The sequence below is a fragment of the Podarcis melisellensis genome (genome assembly GCF_964234715.1).
Source record: "Podarcis melisellensis genome assembly, chromosome: 1".
NCBI lineage: Eukaryota > Metazoa > Chordata > Lepidosauria > Squamata > Lacertidae > Podarcis > Podarcis melisellensis.
This window is the reverse complement of record NC_138528.1, coordinates 118793337-118814721: the sequence shown is the minus strand read 5'-3', so window position 1 is coordinate 118814721 and position 21385 is coordinate 118793337. Positions and strand designations below refer to the sequence as shown.

The following is a 21385-nucleotide window of genomic DNA, read 5'->3' as shown; positions in this document are numbered from 1 at the left end:
CTGGGGCCACGAGCTCGTTTCGAACGGAGGCAACGTTCTGCGGCCGTTGGAATGGCGGTTGGAGTCACAACGGAAGGGACCGAGGCGGGGGGACTGGGAGAGAGCGAGAGACCTTCGGTGTGTGGGTGGAATGGGGGTGACACTTGTGTGCATATCCTCCAACATTTATCACGTGAAAATAGGGGCATCCTATTCCATCATCATCATCTTATTATTATTATTATTATTTGTTAAAATCATTTTTATTTGATTTTACAAATATAAAGTTATAACAATCCAAATGCATTTCCATATCTAGAGGTTACTCTGAATCTCGGGACTCCCCCCCCCCCCCTTCATGGGTCCTATTGTCAACATTTTCAACGGCATATTATTGCATAATCCGTATTTTGTATTTGACCATATTGCCCATGGTAACATCATTTTATTATTTATACCCCATCTGTTGCCCCAGCCACTCTGGGGGGCTTCCAACATATATAAGGAAGTAGGCTTTTGGGGTGTAAAGATAGGTGTCAGGCAGGAATTTTGCCTAAATGTCTGGGGAAACTTGGATAGATGGGAAAAACCAGCAGAAAGTGCTCCAAAAGCTTAAAAATTACTATTTCGGGGTTAGTTATCCCACAAAATGCTCAACAACTGCATGTGGTGTCACAAATTTTACTTTTGTAATATGGGAACCCTAAAAAACATAAGAAAACAAACATTTAAAAAAACTTCCCTATATGGGGCTGCCTTCTACAGGTTGTATAGTTACTTATCTCCTTGGCTCCAGGTTGTATAACTCCATACCAACCAACATTTCTCCAATGAAACTAGGGACGTCCTATTCCATAATCATCATCATCTTTATACCCCACCCATCTGACTAGGTTGCCCCAACCACTCTGGGTGGCTTCCAAAATAAATAAAAACATCATAAAACATTAAACTTCCCTATACAGGGCTGCCTTCAGGTGTTTTCTAAAGACTGTGTAGTTATCTCCCTGACTCTGGGGTCACATAACTCCATAGCCTCCAACATTTCTCCAGTGAAAATAGGGGCATCTTAAGGAAGAGCAGGACATTCTGGGTTCAAATCAGAGACCGGCCGGATTTCTGTAAATCTGGGACAGTCCCTGGAAAATAGGGACACTTGGGGGTCTCAGTGACCTCGTATGTTTGCAGAATTTAGCCAGAGGGAAGCCCCACCAGCTTTGCTGGCGCTTTGAGGGAGGACAAAAAAATTGCCCCCACCCCAAATCCTTATTTTCACAATACTTCCTTTTGGTACAGTTGCTTTTTTAATGGATCTTGTCAACAGGCTCATTGAAACTTCACATTATTACAAAAACAGAAGTAGTAGTAGTTGTTTTGCACTCATCTAGAAGGAAGACTCGCATCCTAAACCTCCACTGCTTTGCTGCTCTACTCATACATTAGGCAGCTTCGGAAATAAACCCCCAAGGAAAAATCCAGACCCGCTGCCTTGCAGGACATATTTAGGCAGGAAGAACCAGCTGCATAAATGTAGAGCATGCAACTTTTAATCTCAGGGTTGTGGGTTCAAAACACATGTTGGGCAAAAGATGCATTCATTGCAGGGAGTTGGACTAAATGATCCTCATGGTCACTTCTAAGTCTACAATTCCACAATTCTATGAAATATAAGATAGGGCCATCTGGCTTCCAGTAGTATGTGTGAAAAGGATCTAGGAGTCTTCGTAGACAAGCTTAATATGAGTCAACAGCAGGCTTCCTCAACCTCGGCCCTCCAGATGTTTTTGGCTTACAAATCCCATGATCCCTAGCTAGCAGGACCAGTGGTTAAGGATGATGGGAATAGTAGTCTCAAAACATCTGGAGGGCCAAAGTCGAGGAAGCCTGGTCAACAGTGTGATGCAGCAGCAAAAAAAAAAAAAAAAAAAAAAAAAGCTAATGCTATTCTAGGCTGCATCAACAGAAGTATAGTGTCAAGATAAAGGGAAGTCATAGTGCACTGCAGATCCTCTACACAAGCAAGCCTGGCCTGTGGCAATAACCAAAAGTCCTATCTTTCAAATGTGGCCCAGAATGTCATATCCAGATTCTGAAGTTATGGAAAAGGCAGTGAAATCTGATTATGTCTGGTGTGTCTCATGATTACTGCGGAACTGATTAGCGACATAAAAATCTATTGCAACATATCGACTGCAATGACTACTTCACCATTATTCACAAATCAGCTGCTTCGATTGCTAATGTGCATTTCTCAGATGGCTGTATTTTCTTAAAAACAGCCACATGCTGCAATGTTAGTTCACTACTATAATTTGAAATATTAAAACTGGATCTTGTGAACCTTATGCTGAGTGCAAGAGTCCACAGATTAATTTTTCAAAGCGCTACACCAGTGAAGACTCAACAAGGACTCAGCTAGATAAAGATATTATGTGTTGTATATGCATTAGGTAAAAAATAAAGGACCCCTGGACGGTTAAGTCCAGTGAAAGATGACTACAGGGTTGAGCTTCAGGCCGAGGAAGCTGGCGTTTGTCCACAAACAGCTTTCCGGGTCATGTGGCCAGCATGACTAAATCGCTTCTGGCGCAACAGAACCCCGTTGATGGAAACCAGAGCGCATGTAAACACCATTTACCTTCCGGCCGCAGTGCTGCCCATTTATCTACTTGCACTGGCATGCTTTTGAACTGCTAGGTTGGCAGGAGCTGGGACAGCAACAGGAGCTCCCCCAATCATGGGGATTCAAACTGCTGACCTTCTGATCAGCAAGCCCAAAAGGCTCAGTGCTTTAGATTACAGCACCGCCCGTGTCCCATATATGCATTATAACACAGTGACACCAGATGACACTGTGGAGTTCCATTTTTGCCAAGCGGGTTTTTCATGCAAGGTTTACAATGCGTTTAACTGAACCACTTCTTTGATGTGTCTAGATCCAGCCCAGGTTTCATGTTTGAATATACATCTGAATATTATCTGTAGAGCTCCTAATTCAGCAAAACAATCCCCAAGCAAGCAGATTCTGCACATGCTTCAGTGGCTTTGAGTAATAGCCATTTCATAACTTTTGAGAAATTAGAATATGAAATAACACAAGAGAAATACAAATTTTTATTTGGATGTATATCCACATATTGTTCACTTGTGGAAAATGCATCTGTAAATAGAGCCATACACTTCAACCCTGAGTATCCATTTAGTTTAGTGGAGACAAATCAGCATTAAACATTATATTCCATTTTCTTCTTGCTGTGAGCGGTCTTCTTTTGTACTTTTTTATTATGAACTACAAACTTGTCCAGTAGAAAAATAATGTAAAAATAGTTATTTGGAAATCAATTTCCATCAGCTGACCTTACACTTTCAGAACGTGGTTTGTCCTTCAGTATATTTTCTGAGAAACAATGAATTATTCGAAAACACATTTCAATACCATTAATTCAATGCTCATGTTCATTTTAAAAAATAGCAATTTTCCACTTCATGGAGATCAAAACACAAGACAGTTACAAATAATTTCTTAATTATGCAAAAAAAGGGAGTGTTTTGTTTGTAATTGTGTGAAATGTGACTGCAGGATGAGGTTTTTCCTTGCTAGTTATTCTGGAATATTTGTTAAATAATGAAGAAATGGACGACCATGAACACAGCCTTTATGTTGATTTCCAAGTTGTGTCTCCATTTTGTGGATGGTGTCTTGTACATCTTCCTTGGATATATACAAAGGTAGCTGCCGACACAGTCTTACTGCTTCTCCCTATGGGAACAAAAATGTTTACATTTAGACATTAACCTGAGGCTACAATAAAATCCAATAAATTATATAGGGTGCAAACTTCTCCACTGAACATTTTTTACTACTATACTTTTTCATAGAAAATCATATTCCAATCTTCTTTGGCCAATCAACTGAGTTAGGTATCTTTGGTTTTTCCCAAATCTAATCTATGAAAGAAGAAATTTTGCCAACCAAATGTGGTGCAGGTCCCAAGCAACAGTTAACCGTCATAAGAAGGGCTTAAGGAGTGGCTCATTCTTGACCACATTCTTTTTTCCCCTTTCTGCTGCGGAAATAAGATCAGGCTGTTATTCAGAAGCAAGCTCAGTGAGGCTTACTTTGGAACAAATTTGCACTGCAGTCCAGTTTCCCAAATCCCAATGTGTAAGCAAGTTACTCTTCTGTGTGGAAAAGATCCTGCCATAAATTGAAGTACAGATTCGGATAGGTGACCTACGGATATACTGCAGCTAAATTATTCTACCCAGAAGTTGCCATTGAAGGGAAGAGTCAAGAATGGAATTTGATACATGGGTTGGCTCAAATTAAGAAAGGGACCTTTCTTCACTCTCCTCCCTTCCTTTAGTTCATATATTCCAAATTCTTGAGACTCAAATGGCTCAGGGCAGTGGCTCCAAAACTTTCTTCTCCACAGAACACCTGAAAATTGCTGAGTGTCTTGATGGACCACTTAAAGATTTTTCTGATTGCAATGCTCTATTTTAGAGGCCGTATGATTTCTAACTATATTTTTGTTGTTTCATTTCTTACGTGTTGCATTTTATTGTCTTACTGTTTCAATTCCACAGGATTCAAACTGTAAAACAATAAAATGCAATATATAAGAAATAAAAATGGCCAGTAAAAACACAGTTTTGGGTATCTTCCATCTTCCACCACAAATCCAGACATTTTGCAGACCACAGTTTGGGCACTCCTGGCTTAGCAACTACATGAATAGCTTTTTAGAAGTTGATAGCAGATGGGTTTTCCCAGTAGTGATGTATGGAAGTGAGAGCTGGACCATAAAGAAGGCTGATCGCCGAAGAATTGATGCTTTTGAATTATGGTGCTGGAGGAGACTCTTGAGAGTCCCATGGACTGCAAAAAGATCAAACCTATCCATTCTTAAGGAAATCAGCCCTGAGTGCTCACTGGAAGGACAGATCCTGAAGCTGAGACTCCAATACTTTAGCCACCTCATGAGAAGAGAAGACTTCCTGGAAAAGACCCTGATGTTAGGAAAGATGGAGGGCACAAGGAGAAGGGGATGACAGAGGATGAGATGGTTGGAGAGTGTTCTCGAAGCTACCAGCAGGAGCTTGCCAAACTGCGGGAGGCAGTGGAAGACAGGAGTGCCTGGCGTGCTCTGGTCCATGGGGTCACAAAGAGTCGGACACGACTAAACAACAACCACCAGATGGGTGGTGGAGGAAAGCGATCTGGACTGGGGCACAGGAGTAGAGCTTTAAACACTCTGACCGTTTGTGCGTTCCAGATCAGGAAACCCAAATCTGCTACCTGCATTGGAAGACGGGCACCCATTTGTGCCAATGGAACCTTTTACTGTAATGCAAATAACAGTCATCCAAGGCCTGATCTGTATTGCGATTGCTTCTGGTATTAATTTCTCCTTTTAGGTAGCAATGCTTTAAGCATCAAGCTGTATCTTTTGATAAGACAGTGGCATTAAAAGCAGCATGCTAAAGAAGAGCTTGCAAACCATAAAGCAATACTTACCTCCAGGTAGTTCATGACTTTAAGAGGTCGACACTCATGAACTTCTTTTGCATTGCAATCTACCACAGCACTCAGAATTTCTTTCAGATCAGGTATCCCATAGTACGGCAGGCAGTTTGCCATTCCTTCTATTTCCAGCCGATTTCCCATAGCTGAAACACCAAATAGTAAACAAATGAATTAAACTGAACACAATGATACCTGGAGTTACCGAGTGTGTTTTAAATACTGTTTTGATTTACACAACAAAATATTCACATTGAAAATTGTTGTTGCAGCTGCAATCCTAGACACGCTAGGGGCTAAGCTCATCGGGACTTACTTTTGAGTAAACATGCATAGAACTGTGCTGTAAAGTTGCAATTATAGATCCCCAGAGCTACACATTTTAAATTTTCTTAAAATGAAGAACACAACTTAAAATATTTCATTATTAGTTACTTGCACAGTGACAGTGCTTCAGTTTATTCAAGTTCAACTTTGGAAAAGCATTGGCTAAATGCTTATTTAAATTTTTGTTAGTATTTCAATGTTTGAAACAAAGCTTTAATCCTATATATATATGTATGAGAGAAAAATGATGTTAGAATAATTTCATATGGTACCTAGCTCTTTTCTGTAGAATGCTTGATGGCTGTTTTGAAAATCCCCCCTCCTGGCATTTGGCCTCTAAAGTCTAATGTGCTAACAACATGGATTTGGTTTTTGCTTTATTTATTTGCCAACCTCTCTAATAAAGGAGTCATAGGTTCTCAAGGTAACATAAATCCCATTATGTTCAAAATGGTCCCAATTATCTTCTTTTTTTTAAGTAACACATCTACCATATAAGCCTAATCCCAACCGCACCTTCAAAATTTGACAGCTTGTACAGTTCTGCAGTCTAAAAGGTGTAAAATACATGAATACATTTTATCTTAAAAAAATTATCTTGCAGATATATCAGTAAAATATTTTGGAATGAAGAAGCCCAGTTGCACAAGTCAACACTGCTTGCACTACATTGGTTCATAATCAATCAATCACTTAATAAAACAACAACATATTTATACCCTGCCCATCTGACTGGGTTTCCCCAGCCACTATGGGCAGCTTCCAATAGAATATTAATAATAGTAGTAATAATGCGATCAAACATCAAGCATTAAAAACTTCCCTAATTCTCAAAATGCTCAAGTACTGAACTTTATTAACCTTCCAGATCCTGTGCTAAATTTAGATCACAATTAAACCTTCAATCTCTTAATGCCAGTCCTTTTACGTGTGTGTGTGTGTGTGTGTGTGTGTGTAGATAGAAAGGTAGATAGATAGATAGATAGATAGATAGATAGATAGATAGATAGATAGATAGATAGATAGATAGACGGACAGACGGACAGACAGACAGACAGACAGACAGACAGACAGACAGATGATAGATATAGATAAGAATCACATAGGGTAGAGCAAATTTAAAATCAGCCTGCGTTCACCAGACTTGTGGATGGTTAAGAAAGGAAAACACTCTTCTTGGAGGGAATTGGTTTTTCATCAAGACACGGTTCTAAGGTTCTATCTTTCCCCCGCCCTTTTTCTTTTTAAAGACCTATCCTTTGAGATGCCCATATGTTACGGCAGATCTGTCAGCAGTCCTCTACATACGAGGCTGAAATGGTAACACATGAAGCTATAGCGTTTCTCAAAACTCACAGCAAATCTTTGCTTGGACCTAGCAAATTACCAGCTTGGCATCATATTGCAATTAAAGCTCACTTCCCCACAATACTGACCGAAACATCTTATTTGTACTTTAGCTGTTAAAACAATGAGAGGCAGTTAAAACATGAGTGGCTAATCTGAGGCACAAGAAGAAGGTCTTCAGCGCGCCTGGTGTAAGAGCAGGACAGCCCAAAGGCCTGGCTGTGACAATGTCCGGCCTGCACTCTGGACAATGCCAGTCTTTCCCCAGTTTAGCAATCTAGGCAAAACCACACTAAGATGAGGGGAACGGAGTATTATTGTACAGCAGTGAGGGTAAGAGCAGTTCAATAGTGGAATGGACTGTCATGGAAGGTGGTGGTCTCTCCTTCATTGGAGATTTTTAAGCAGAGGTTGGATGGCCATCTGTCCTGGATGTTCTAGTTGAGATACCTGCATAGCAGGAGGTTGGGTTAGATCAGGCATGGCCAAACTTGGCCCTCCAGCTGTTTTGGGACCACAACTCCCATCATCCCTAGCTAACAGGACCAGTGGTCAGGGATGGTGCGAATTGTAGTCCCAAAACAGCTGGAGGGCCAAGTTTGGCCATGCCTGGGTTAGATGAACCTTGGGGTACCTTCGAACTCTACAATTCTGTGAGTGGTACAATCTATTTCTTGACTTTGTGAGGTAAGCAATACCTGTATACCTGAAGGAGCGACTCCACGCCCATCATTCCGCCCAGACACTGAGGTCCAGCTCTGAGGACCTCCTGACGGTTCCCTCACTGTGAGAAGTGAACTTAGTGGGAACCAGGCAGAGGGCATTCTCGATAGGGGCACCCTCCCTGTGGAATGCCCTCCCATCAGATGTCAAGGTGATAAAAAAAACTACACAAATTTTAGAAGACACCTGAAGACACCCCTGTATCAAGAAGTTTTTAATGTTTCATGTTTTATTTTGTGTTGAAATCTACCCAGGGTGTTTGGGGCAACCCAGCCAGATGGGTGGGGTATAAATAATAGAATTATTATTATTATTATTAAGAAAAATGCTTGAAATGTGTAAACAAACAGAAATTACTTTTATTCACAAGCAAGGAAGTTTTTATACAGGAAACTAATCACACATGGTCTATGTGGGCCTTACTTATTAGAGACTAGCAAAATATGTCAACACATTTGTGCCGCTGGGAACGTAACATTATATTCTCTGAACATCTAAATGAGAGCATGAATTATGTGCTAAGCTCGGGTGTGCCACATGTCTCCTTCATACTGCATGACACCTTCTTTTCTCCCTATTCTCTAATCCGCAGGATTACAGAGATGAATTTAAAAAGGAGGCCAGCAAAATTTCATGAAAAATGAGGGTTGTAGTCAATGCTAGCCCTTTTCAGAGTAGAACCACTGGAATTAATGGTTCTAAATTAGTCACCCATTAATTTCAATGGGTCTCCTCTGAGTAGGAATAGTATAGAATACAACCCTGAAAAATTAAATGATTTTGAGTGAATGAAGATGAGCAGGGCAAAGGTTGCTGGTCACCCAAGAGACCTGCTGATTTATTGCTTCAAGTCCTTACATTTGAAGACTCTGCTTCATGTTACGCGTACCTCTGTGAACAGTGGAAATAATCCAATCAATATTAAGTACTTAAATATTAAGTACATTTTAATATTTTAATGTTTCAATATTTCAATGTTGTATTTTAATCTTGTTTTTAAGTTGTATTCATTCAACTTGTTTTTATTATTGCTTGTTAGCCGCCCTGAGCTGGGGCTTGGCTGGGGAGGGTGGGGTATAAATTGTTGTTATTATTATTATTATTATTATTATTATTATTATTATTATTATTATTATTAAAACCAGTGCTTTTTCTCAGCCAGAGCATAGTTCCAGCACCTCTCTAATGGGTGCCATTGCAGGCCAACACTCCCCCTGCCCGCTTCTTGTCTTTATGTACTTCAGAGAAGCCCAAAATGAGCATTTCAAGTAAAAATGGAAGCTGGCTGGTGTGTGAGTCTACACTATTTTTTAAAATCTATGATTTGACCTAGCTACGAGCTGCTTGCGAGCTGTGATTGGTCAAGCTATGAGGCGGCACCAATTCGTATGTCCTTTTCAAGAGAGAGAGAGAGAGAGAGAGAGAGAGAGAGAGAGAGTCCATTCTTCCTCTTTAAAACTGGGCTCAGGGCAGAACATTTGTGGTATGAAACGTTACAGCATTTTCGCAGTTCTGCGGGCACAACTGGTTGCATATTACATTATAAGCAAAAAATCATAATGAATGCTCAGTAAAAGGGAAGTCTGGAGGGGCCCATAGTGGATAATAGGGGCTGTTTTTTTCTAGACACAAATGTGGCAATGAAACACAAGTATTGTTATATACAGTACTATGAAAAAGAGGCAAGCAAGTAATGAGAACTACAGGTGCTGAATTAAATCAAAATATGAAGCCACACCATACCTGGTATTATCTTTATCTTAAATCCGTTTGCTGTAAGTCTTGTATCCGACAAGTAGGATGACCCATCAAATCTTATGCTTTCCTTGGGCATATTGCAAAGAACTTCTTTATAACGCGAATCACTAAAAAGACTGAAAATCAATCATTAATCACTTTTATGAGACAGAATCAAATTTTAATAGTGTCCCACAATCAAAGCACACGTCAATGAAATTTTAGAACTGCTTTACAGTGGTAGCTCGGGTTAAGTACTTAATTCGTTCCGGAGGTCCGTTCTTAACCTGAAACTGTTCTTAACCTGTAGCACCGCTTTAGCTAATGGGGCCTCCTGCTGCTGCCACGCCACTGGAGCACGATTTCTGTTCTCATCCTGAAGCAAAGTTCTTAACCCGAGGTAATATTTCTGGGTTAGCGGAGTCTGTAACCTGAAGCGTATGTAACCCGAGATACCACTGTATTTCTAGGGATGCCAGCTCAGACAGCAACTACAAACACACATGCACAGTTAGAATACATCTTCCCAGTTATCCATTGTCCTGTGTTACCCCACAAGGAGAGAGCCACAGTAGCCGCTGTCCATTTTACATCACTGCAGTTGCAATCTTAATTTTTCTAGTTAAGTGATATAGGGAAAACCATTGAGATACTTTTATTTTTGCCAACTGCAGCACATGTGGGGCTTTTCCATTGGGATCACAGCTGAGGAGAGAGGGCCGAAACCTCCCTTCCCCGCAGGCAGAAATCCTGCTAGAAATCATCCCCTAATATTAAAGATATTTAAATGCCGTCACATATAGTTGGGCCGAAGAACAAAGCCCCAAAGGAACAAAAGAAGTAATTGAACAGTTCTTTTCTCTCTGGCATCCACTTTTCCCTGCTCTTTCCCCTCTCAACTTAAGGCAAGAGCAGACAATGCCAGTGAAAGCAAGGAAAGCAAAGGTTTCCTTGTTCCCTCTACTCAGTCAAAATATTATGGCAACCAGGCAGCAGCAAGCCTTTCCTTGGAGAAAGCACAGCACAGCTAAAAGGTGGCTCACAAAATGGTGGCCATATTGATGCTGGCATATTTCATACCCCCACCACTGATATTTACTAAGACTGCCATATTTTGTTTGTATAGGTAGTAGGCTTTCAAAAAATCACCAGGGCGCTTTTGGCATTCAAGGGTAAGTAAAATCTGGTTTAACTCTTGGACTACATGTGTTTTGTACTGGCTGCCTGAACCAGTAGTCTCTGTAGGTATCTATACATATCTTATACTTATCAAATCTCCTTACCTGAATTTGTTTGATACTGGAATATAATTATACCTCAATCCATAGAACAATCATAGGGCCAGTTCAGTTGTAATGTCAAGCTTTAATGCCCAGTCCCCTGCCTTCTGTTATTTTCTGGCTTCAACATTGATTCCTATTGTGTCTGAAACACATTGCTGTCAATTTACCAACCAGGGTTAAGCCACGGACTAAGGATGTGGGTGGCGCTGTGGTCTAAACCACTGAGCCTTGGGCTTGCCAATCGGAAGGTCGGCAGTTCGAATCCCCGTGACGGGGTGAGCTCCCATTGCTCGGTCCCTGCTCCTGCCAACCTAGCAGCTCGAAAGCACGTCAAAGTGCAAGTACATAAATAGGTACCACTCCGGCGGGAAGGTAAACGGCGTTTCCGTGCGCTGCTCTGGTTTGCCAGAAGCGGCTTAGTCATGCTGGCCACATGACCCAAAAAAACTGTCTGCGGACAAACCCCGGCTCCCTCGGCCAGTAAAGCGAGATGAATGCTGCAGCCCCAGAGTCGTTCGTGACTGGACTTAACTGTCAGGGGTCCTTTACGTTTACCTTTACCATTTTAAGGACCCTGATGAGGGAAACGGTATTAAACCACGGTTTCCTATTTCAGACATAACGGGGAAGAGACCAGGCTGGCAGTGTAGAAGCTGGTGAGCAGGCCTGAGGCGCATTTTGAGCTTAATAAAACCACGGTTTGGGAAGCTTTAAATATAATGTCCAAAATAGGCCACAGGCACATTTAGGACAAGCAAAATGAAGCTGGAGATCTTAGGATCTCTGTTAGATTGTAACTATATAAGCTGGGTCTGTACTGGATTTGGGAGGGAACACAGGAAGGTGGAATCACTTTTATTACACTGTCGTAAAATAAAAAGTAAAATAAAACCAGTTATTTGCTTGTGGTCCTTTATATGATCTGCTTTTGAAATGGCTTTCGCCTTACCTATCAGTTAATATAATCGGGTTGTCCAGTTTCTGTATAGGAAGTTTATGGTTTTCAAGCAGTTTTTTAAACAGAAGGGCTTCTTCCACTCTGTACGGATTCAACATCATTATCTTTTTCTCAGAGGCAATTATCCACGCATCAGGAAAATTCGGAAGACGAATTAGGCAAGGATCATCATTAACAGCTTCTTTCTGTTTAAGCACATGAATTTTATGTCTGAATGAATCCATAGAGAAGGGCACTTGAACAATTTTTATTGCTTTGCAACTATTTGGTTTCTCCTCCATTTGAGAATGAAAAAGTTTATCAAGTTTCTGCTGATTAATTAGACAGTCTTTAAGTTTGGACTTATGTTTTCTTTCTCTCTCCCTTGTTGATCTTTGTATACTCTGATCTGCAGCTTTTCTGCTCTGCTTGTTGTATCGCTCCAAGTCTCTTTCAGCCTTTTCTTCATATCTTAACAAAGAGGGGGGAAAGGGGGAAGAGAAGGAACATATGAAAAACTAGCAATGTTTCAGTCAGAGTCATTATATATCCACCTGTAAAATATGTTTTCTCTCAAAATTAATTGTTGGAAGAAAAATAAATGTCATTCTCCCACGCTATTTTATCGTCTTAGTTAATATCTTGTCTCTTATAAGTACCCCAATGTTCAGCAGCCAGTTCTGTTTGTAGTAGTGCTTATCAACACATTACTTTACAGATCTTATGTCTGTATTGTTTACTGCTACTAATCCGGCAAGTATTAACGCCAAATGCAAAATATGATATACAAACTATATGCACTGTATACAAGATTATGGGAATTTATGAGCTGTACAGGCATTGAGCTGTTTCATACATATTTGTGAATACATTTAATAGAAAACCAGGGGACGGAGGCAGCAACATCTAAGTTTATAATAATCAGCAAGCAGTAGATAATTAGAATTAAATTATCTATACAAGATGTTACACTTATCAAGCCAAAAGCATTTCCCATTCTGGTTTTGAAATTAATATGGATAAAACTTGTTTTTGAACAGGAGTCACACACAGGATGGAAACTACAGTCCAGTTTTGGTGAGCAGAAGTGAAGTTTGCCAACTTACTTCTTTTTCTCTTCTTCATTCAGTGTTTCCCACATTTCTTCCAATTTCAGCATTAGTTCTTCCATGCTCACTTTGGTATTTTCAGCTAACAATCGTGGGCGATGGTCTTGAGTAAAAAAGTCAAATGCTGACATGGCTTTCTTTATTATCCGATTTTTTATTATGTCATAGGCTGTAATCTGTCCCAGTTTATCATTTACCACGCTTGGTTTGTTCAGACTTTGAATGCTACTTCCCTCTTGAAATGTTTGTCGACCATCATCATTTCTTCTCTCTTGAGGCCTTGCACGTTCCATTTCAGGGACCAAAATCCGAACAGGTTCAATGTTCTCTCCTCTGGTATTCCTAAATGCGTTTCCCAAACTCCATTTATCAGCAGTTACTTCAGAAGAAGCTTTTAGGGTTGTGGTTCTCTCTATTGCTTCCTGGAAATGGTCATTTCTCAAATCATCATCAAGGCCAGTTTTAGAATTTGTGTCCATTAAGGGATTGCCATCTAGGTTAAATATCACCTTAGACTTATTCTGTTGGTGCTCACACAAAAATCTATCAGACGCAGCTGTCTCGCAGCCAGATAGCTCATTTTTGGTAGAAAATCCTACAGCTGAATTATTATACAACATTTTTTTCTCCAAACAAACCTCTGTGGGTTTTTCTATTCCATTATTTTGTGCATTACTCAATTGAGTGCATGCATGTGAACCAATGTTCCTGGGTTCAGCTTCATTTACAGACACATTCATTTGTTCTGCTTCATTAACAAAGATGTCTCCTGAAGTAGCACCTGGCGAATCAGTTTCACAAGAAGCAGTCCCAGGTAGAGGTCCATAGAGTGAGGTCAAGACATTTTCAACAGCAAGACAGACAGACTCCTAAAGCAGAAAAATGGTAAGTACATTATTGTGATAAATAACTTATGCTAGCTAGCTACAGCATAATTAAGTCAATTGAAAATGGATTCTGCTCAGCTTATTTTTAAACCTAAAGTTATGCATTATTTTTTTTTTTTAAATCTAAACACATTTTAACTGTAATTATAGCAAAACAGCATTATTAGACTGCTCATTCATATATAAATGGACACGCTGTACCTTATTATGCAGAAACACTTGAGATTTATCTGGTGTTAAATTGACATCCAAAGCAGATGGAGGAACAACAATGTTGATAAAGAAAACAGGGTGTGAACGATTAGAATCCTTGTGTGACTTCAGGTTATAGTATTGTTGAACCAGCTAAAACCAAAAAGAATAGCATTTAAAATGTACTTTCCCATTAGAAATGAATGCAATACAAAAGTTTAATATGATATATACTTATCTTCTACGTGTGCAAGTAGCGACATTTTATGTGCATGCAGAGCATGAATTTTTCTCTAACATCTTGTGGGGAGTCCCCCATTAGTAGGACGGAATCAGCTTTCAAAGAGTTGTGAAATTTTTGTAAAAAACCTTGTTACCAGAAATGTTGAAATGTTACCATAACACAATGGTATTGACCTCCGATTTTTCATTAAGCATTGAAAATGGATGTGAGAGTCAATAAAATTGGCTCATTACTATTCTACACTTACAAGAGTTAACTAATGCACTAATTAATTGTCCATTAGTAGTCTCTTGGCCTTGCCGATCAGAAGGTCAACGGTTTGAATCCCTGCAACAGGGTGAGCTCCCATTGCTCTGAACCCAGCTCCTGCCAACCTAGCAGTTCGAAAGCTCGCCAGTGCAAGTAGATAAGTAGGTACTGGTGCGGCGGGAAGGTAAATGGTGTTTCCGTGCACTCTGGTTTCCGTCATGGTGTTCTGCTGCACTAGAAGCGGTTTAGTCCTGCTGGCCACATGACCCAGAAAGCTGTCTGTGGACAAATGCCAGCTCCCTCAGCCTGAAAGTGACATGAGCGCCACAACCCCATAGTCGCCTTTGACTGGACTTAACCGCCCAGGGGTCCTTTATCGTTATCTTATTAAGAAAGATTGCATCTCTCTCAATTTTATGATATATAAAAGGCAAAAATTCATGGCCAGGATCCAAAGAGCCATGCAACTAATTACACAAACTAGGACGCGGTGGTGCTGTGGTTTAAACCACTGAGCCTTGGGCTTGCCAATGAGAAGGTCGGCGGTTCAAATCCCTGCGACGGGGTGAGCTCCCATTGCTCAGTCGCAGCTCCTCCCAACCTAGCAGTTTGAAAGCACGTCAAAGTGCAAGTAGATAAACAGGTGTTTCCGTGCGCTGCTCTGGTTCGCCAAAAGCCGCTTAGTCATGCTGGCCACATAACCCGGAAGCTGTACGCCGGCTCCCTCAGCCAATAAAGCGAGATGAGCGCCGCAACCCCAGAGTCGTCCACGACTGGACCTAATGGTCAGGGGTCCCTTTACCTTTACTTGCCGGATTAGTAGCTCCCATTGCTGAGCTCCCATTGCTCAGCCGCAGCTCCTGCCAACCTAGCAGTTTGAAAGCACGTCAAAGTGCAAGTAGATAAACAGGTACCGCTCTGGCGGGAAGGTAAACGGCGTTTCCGTGCACTGCTCTGGTTTCACCAGAAGCAGCTTAGTCATGCTGGCCACATGACCCAAAAAAACTGTCTGCGGACAAATGTCGGCTCCCACAGCCAGTAAAGCGAGATGAGCGTCGCAACCCCAAAGTCATTCACAACTAGACATAACTGTCAGGGGTCCTTTACATTTAGAGTGGGATTTGGCATTGCCATCTCTATCTCTTACTAACCAACTCTGAAACTGAAGGGAATTTCAAATGATGTGGCCTGCTTGACAAAATGAAAAACCCTGCTGGCGCAACCTAGCCACTGCATGCAGCTAATGCAGCTCTTTAGAACCTGGCAAATATTTTATAATCTGCTGGGACAAGGAGCTGAGAAAAACCATACCTTTAGAATTTCCTTCTGATGCACTGGTCGATTGTTTACAAAGATGAAGCTCCTTTCTGCACTTGAATGACTTGTCAAACAACCATCTGAACTGGGCTTTGGAAGAAAGCCGCTGAGAAACACCTAGAATTGCAATTAAACTGGCCATTAAAAACCACCGTTTCCCATGACAATCGGTTCACAAAAACTAGAAGGTTCAGATCAGAAAGAAGAAATGACTGCAGATTTTCATGGCATTTAGAAGTCTCCTGCTTCACTTTCCTTGAAATTAAATCAAGGCAGATGACGATGAATGAGATCAAGAGTTAGTGTGAGGCTGTCGACAGAGCACTAAATTTGGATGTTGAAAAGCCGAGTTCAAATCTCATCCAGGTTTGAAGGTCACCGGGTAACCCTAGATGTCATTCATAACCTCACCAGGTGGCTCTCACTCTCCTGGTCAGCACTTACCAGACATTGAAGTTAACCATGAATTCATCTCCAACTGAGATTTAATTCTCAACTAGGGTAGATTTCTGGAGTTAAGCCTGAATTTGAAAAGCTGCTGGAGGCTCGAAGCCTCCACAGTAGATCTTCTTGTCCTAAGGGCCTTCTACAAAAATGTTCTTTTGCACCCCACCCCCCAGTAATTTTTCCGCTGCTCTGCCTAATGGGGCGTTTTGAAGAACAGCCCTGCTAAGATAATTCAGGAAACAATCAAGTTCTTCTCAACTGAGGGAGGGAGGGAGTCGGATAATTTCCAAGCTAATCCAAGGCAGGTGAGAGAGATGTCACCCACCTCCACTAATGTTAAAAAGAAGCAATGAAGAAACCTTAAAAGATACAGAGCAAACCAACCACAAGCCAATCAGAATCACAAAAGCACTGCATGTGAAGCACTTAAGTATTTTTACATCCTTTTTATAGGAATATCTTTACCTCATTCCTAATTACAGTTACCGTATTTTTCGCACCATAGGACGCACTTTTTCCCTCCTAAAAAGCAAGGGAAAATGTGTGTGCGTCCTATGGAGCGAATGCAGGCTTTCGCTGAAGCCTGGAGAGTGAGAGGGGTCGGTGCGCACCGACCCCTCTCGCTCTCCAGGCTTCAGGAAGCTATCCGCTAGCCGTGGGAGACCCAGCTCTCCCACGGCTAGCGGAGCGCTGCATTAATCCCGAAGCTTGGGGCGTGCGGAGCTCAGCACGCCGCAAGCTTCGGGATTAGCGCTCCGCTAGCCGTGTCTAGGCTGCGGATAGCAGCCCGCTTCCCAGAGCGTCGGGCGCCCTGAAAGCAGAGCACCCGGCGCTTCGGGAACACATCCGCAGCATGGGGAGACTTGCAGGAGTTCCCCGCAGGGCTCCCCACGCTGCGGATAGCAGCCTGCTGCCTGGCGGGTGGGGCCAGCTGAAGCAGAGCGCCCCGCGCGCCAGGCAGACACCCACAGAGTGGGGAGCCCTGCGGGAGTTCCCCACAGGGCTCCCCACGCTGCGGATAGCAGCCTGCTGCCTGGCGGGTGGGGCCCGCTAAAGCAGAGCGCCCCGCGCGCCAGGCAGACATCAGCCAGCCCCACAAGCTCGGGGGACAGCAGGGAGGCGCAGCGCAACTATCCCGCTGTTCCCCGACCTGGTTCGGTTTCCCTGACCTGCTTTTGTGGGGGAAATAAAGGGAATTTTTCCCCTCTTTATTTCCCCCCCAAAAAACTAGGTGCGTCCTATGGTCCGGTGCGTCCAATCGTGTAAGAAATCCGGTACTTGGAAGGTAGCCATATTGATTTCATGGGAATGTACAGTGGTACCTCGGTTTTCAAATGTAATCCATTCTGGAAGTCCATTTGAGTTCTGAAACGTTCAAAAACCGAAAACTCAATAGCTGACAGCAAGGCCTCAGGATCTTGCACCCAGTCACGTGGCATATTCAACTTCCGAGGTACGTTCGAAAACCGAAGCATTTACTTCCAGGTTTACAGTGTTTGAAAATCGAAATGTTCGAAAACCGAGGTACCCCTATACTGTCATGGAAATCGTTAGGATTATAGTCAAAAGTGTGAACTTTGTTCCCCTTTAATGTGATGTTAGAAATTCACTGTGTGAACCAGTGACAAACAGGTAAACTCCAAAGCCATTCATATGATATACCCATTGATGGTCGAAGCATAAAAAGTTCTTTAGATATAAACTACAGCTTACTGAGAGAAAAATTAAGCGTGTTTTTTGTTGTCGAAACAAAACACATGCAGACGGAAAGGAATGGAATTTAACACAATAGCAACCCAAAATAGAAGCACGGTGCTCGTTTTTATATCCTTATTTAAAAAGTGAAGAACTCATGCTGGTTCAACTGATGAAATAACAGGTGGGGGAAAGATATAGATAATTAGAAACTTACCTCAGGATCTTCACTATGGTGTTGAAAAGGTACCATGCCGCTCATAACGGCAGTTCCCACTACTGCCATGAAAGCCATTTTGTGATCGGACACCCTGGTCTTCTGCCACATAACTGTCTGAAACAATATAGCATAGACTTCGTGTCAAAATTTTGACATTAGGTTTAGATTTATTCAACAGGGACATGACATGACCACAGATATTTGTGCGCAACACTACACTTGAAACAGTGCGTTTAACATTCTGTTCCTAGACACCAATGTGAACCCATTGTTTTCTTATGATTTAGTATCTAATACAGAACACTTTCTTTCTTCTTTTGTACACAATGAGCTATGCTGAAGCAACTGGGCTGTCTATCTGAGTGCAGGGGGCATGACTGGCTGAGCTGCTTGCCTTCCAGATTGAGGATTTGGGCTTTATTTTTAACCACTGTGAAATATGAAAATGCAGGATTCTACCACTGATATCTGCTTCTTCACTCACAAAGCCCAACAACGCAATTAACAGACTTAAGGGAAAGTTGCAAAACAGGTTAATAAATAGGCTCACTGGTGCAGATGGGATACATGTATGTATGTATGTATGTATGTATGTATGAAGTTATTGGTTATCTTTATAAAACCTTTCCCCAAAAAGTATAAAATAACTAAAGCAGCAATTAGCGAAGACGCAGGAGCATTAGAATCCATTCTTCCTTTAAGTGTTCATTATAATCCTAGGGAAGCGGGTGACGCTGTGGTCTAAACCACTGAGCCTCTTGGGCTTGCTGATCGGAAGATTGGCAGTTCAAATTGTCGTGATCGGGTGAGCTCCTGTTGCTCAATCCCAGCTCCGGCCAGCCTAGCAGTTTGAAAGCATGCCAGTGCAAGTAGATAAACAGTTACCACTGTGGCGGGAAGGTAAACGGCGTTTCCATTCGCTCTGGTTTCTGTCACGGTGTCCTGTTGCGCCAGAAGCAGTTTAGTCATGCTGGCCACATGACCCAGAAAGCTGTCTGTGGCAAGCGCCAGCTCCCTTAGCCTGAAAGTGACATGAGCGCCGCAACCCAATAGTCGCTTTTGACTGGACCTAACCGTCAAGGGGTTCTTTACCTCATTATAACCCTGTTCAAAATAGGCACTTTCCATCAAACTTTAAAATGCTCAATTAACCTACCGCTGCAGAGAGAACAGAAAATGCATAGATATGCATATCCTCAAAAGGCTGCTTACTGCAGTGTGTTCCATTCACAGCAGCAGTTACAGTGGTGCCTCTGGTTACGAACTTAATTTGTTCTGGAAGTCCGTTCTTAACCTAAATTTGTTCTTAACTTGAGGTACCACTATAGCTAATGGGGTCTCTCGCTCCCGCCACGCGATTTCTGTTCTTTTCCTGAGGTAAAGTTCTTAACCCAAGGAACTACTTCTGGATTAGCGGAGTCTGTAACCCGAAGTGTTTGTAACCTGAGGTACTACTGCACTAGCTATGGCTCTGCACTTGTACCAACACTCAGAGATGGATTGGAAAATTACACCCAGATTCAGGAGCAACACAACTATATTATATTCAGGGGTCCGCAAATTCAATGCGTTTGGCAATAGTTGCATCTACGGAGTCTAGTGGACCTGATCAATCCAAGCAGTTTTCCTGCACACAGCACCGTCCAGAATATACACAAAGGACAAACTTCTGGTTCTGTTATTTCTGCCCCCCGCCCAATGCAATGACATCTAAAAGCTGACTTCAGTATGCAAATGCAGTACTGCACATAGAATCACAGAATTGTAGTGCTAGAAGGGAACTACGACAAGGGGCCAAAATCCACAGCCCTGAGATGAAAAGTATAGCTGCTTACGAAGCACCCAACAGAATGGCCAACAGACGGATGTTCTTCAGGTGGCCTTTGGGCAACTGGGGAAACCAAGTCGGGTGGGTGAAGCCTATCTGCAGACTGCAGAGAAGCTAAATATCCTCTGAAAGTATCTTTTCCAGACCTATATTCCCCGTAATGTGTCTGCAAACAGTGCCTAAGAAAACAACCAGAGACCCAGACACTATTTCCCCCAAAATTGTGGAATTGTTGTTTGTAGAGACACTTTCAATAGTTTTTCACTTTTCTAATTGGGTCTTGTTTCTTCCAACAAAGCAGTTTTTTAATAGCATTTTAAAAAAGAGAGAGGTTATATTTGCAAGGCATTGTTTTCACTAGTTTTGTTAAAAAGTATTTTTTAAAACATTTAAAGCAAATGATTACATCTAGACCAAGATGCTTTTGACACAACTGATATAAACATCACGGTGCTTATTTTAGCTTCTATCAATGTGACGCCGCAGATATAAATCTTAGTTGCTGATTAATGCAAGGATGTTATTACATTGCCTGACCTGCTGAATGTCTGATATACATAACTCTTCAAAAGATCAGTTAAAAAAAGTTTTAAGAGAGCTCTGGAACATGAGAACTTACTAAATGCAAAGTTTGTAAAAGCAGGTAACAGCTAATCACCAAAGGAATTTCTTATTTACTTTTCCTTAGGAACTGGAATCAGTAGGGGAAACCTCCCAAACTGATTTTTTAAAAAATCAAATGCACCAAGCCCAAAAAGCCTTGTTAACTTTTACATTTCTTTACTTCTGAAAGCAACTTGATTTCCCAAGCAAGCTTCCTTGCACTACTTTATAATCTTGATTATACTCCGAAATCGTGCTATAAATATATCACACACCCCCATGTATTTTCTAGGTCACATAAACCTGGGGCCTAGGATGAGCCAAGAAAGAATATGACTCTGGGCAGTATGATGACACTGCGAAAGTACCCTATCAAAATATATTATTACATACAGACCATCTTAGGTTTTGACAGAGCTGGCCAAATATATCTTGACTCCTCTCTGTTTCATTGAAGAGTACTGCATGAATCGAAAGACTACGAAGTCTTTGACATCGCTTTTGCCCAGATCTGTTCTGTGTGGGGAACCAGTCCATCTTTCACAGAACAAATGCCTGCTGGACCTATTCGAATGATACTGCTTCCTATGGGCTGCTTTAAAAAATATATATATACACAGAGCGGTGATTCCAGGGCTGGTGAACTCCCATGATACAAACCAGTCATGTTCCGTTTTCCAGCTGTTCCCTCCACCCCTTGAAAACTTTTGCTGTTTCAAAGTACGTTTTTTAAG

General features: G+C 41.7%; 1 protein-coding gene and 1 long non-coding RNA gene across 2 annotated transcripts in view; one reads left to right on the top strand and one right to left on the bottom strand.

Annotated features, from left to right (window-relative positions):
- Positions 1-12: 12 nt before the first annotated feature.
- Positions 13-18784, top strand: LOC309363392. Its single transcript, XR_014165319.1, has 4 exons — positions 13-117; positions 9105-9195; positions 13748-13858; positions 18552-18784. It is a non-coding gene; the product is annotated as an uncharacterized lncRNA (long non-coding RNA).
- Positions 3076-21385, bottom strand: part of PMS1 (PMS1 homolog 1, mismatch repair system component) — a 54192-nt gene continuing 35882 nt past the window's right edge. The window contains exons 6-13 of the mRNA XM_081917281.1: positions 18218-18334; positions 15853-15975; positions 14058-14201; positions 12967-13838; positions 11873-12331; positions 9647-9777; positions 5501-5652; positions 3076-3739 (exon numbers count right to left, since the gene is read on the bottom strand). Of these exons, the coding sequence (XP_081773407.1) occupies positions 3581-3739; positions 5501-5652; positions 9647-9777; positions 11873-12331; positions 12967-13838; positions 14058-14201; positions 15853-15975; positions 18218-18334 (2157 nt within the window). The 3' untranslated portion in view covers positions 3076-3580. The remainder of the gene's footprint in view (positions 3740-5500; positions 5653-9646; positions 9778-11872; positions 12332-12966; positions 13839-14057; positions 14202-15852; positions 15976-18217; positions 18335-21385) is intronic.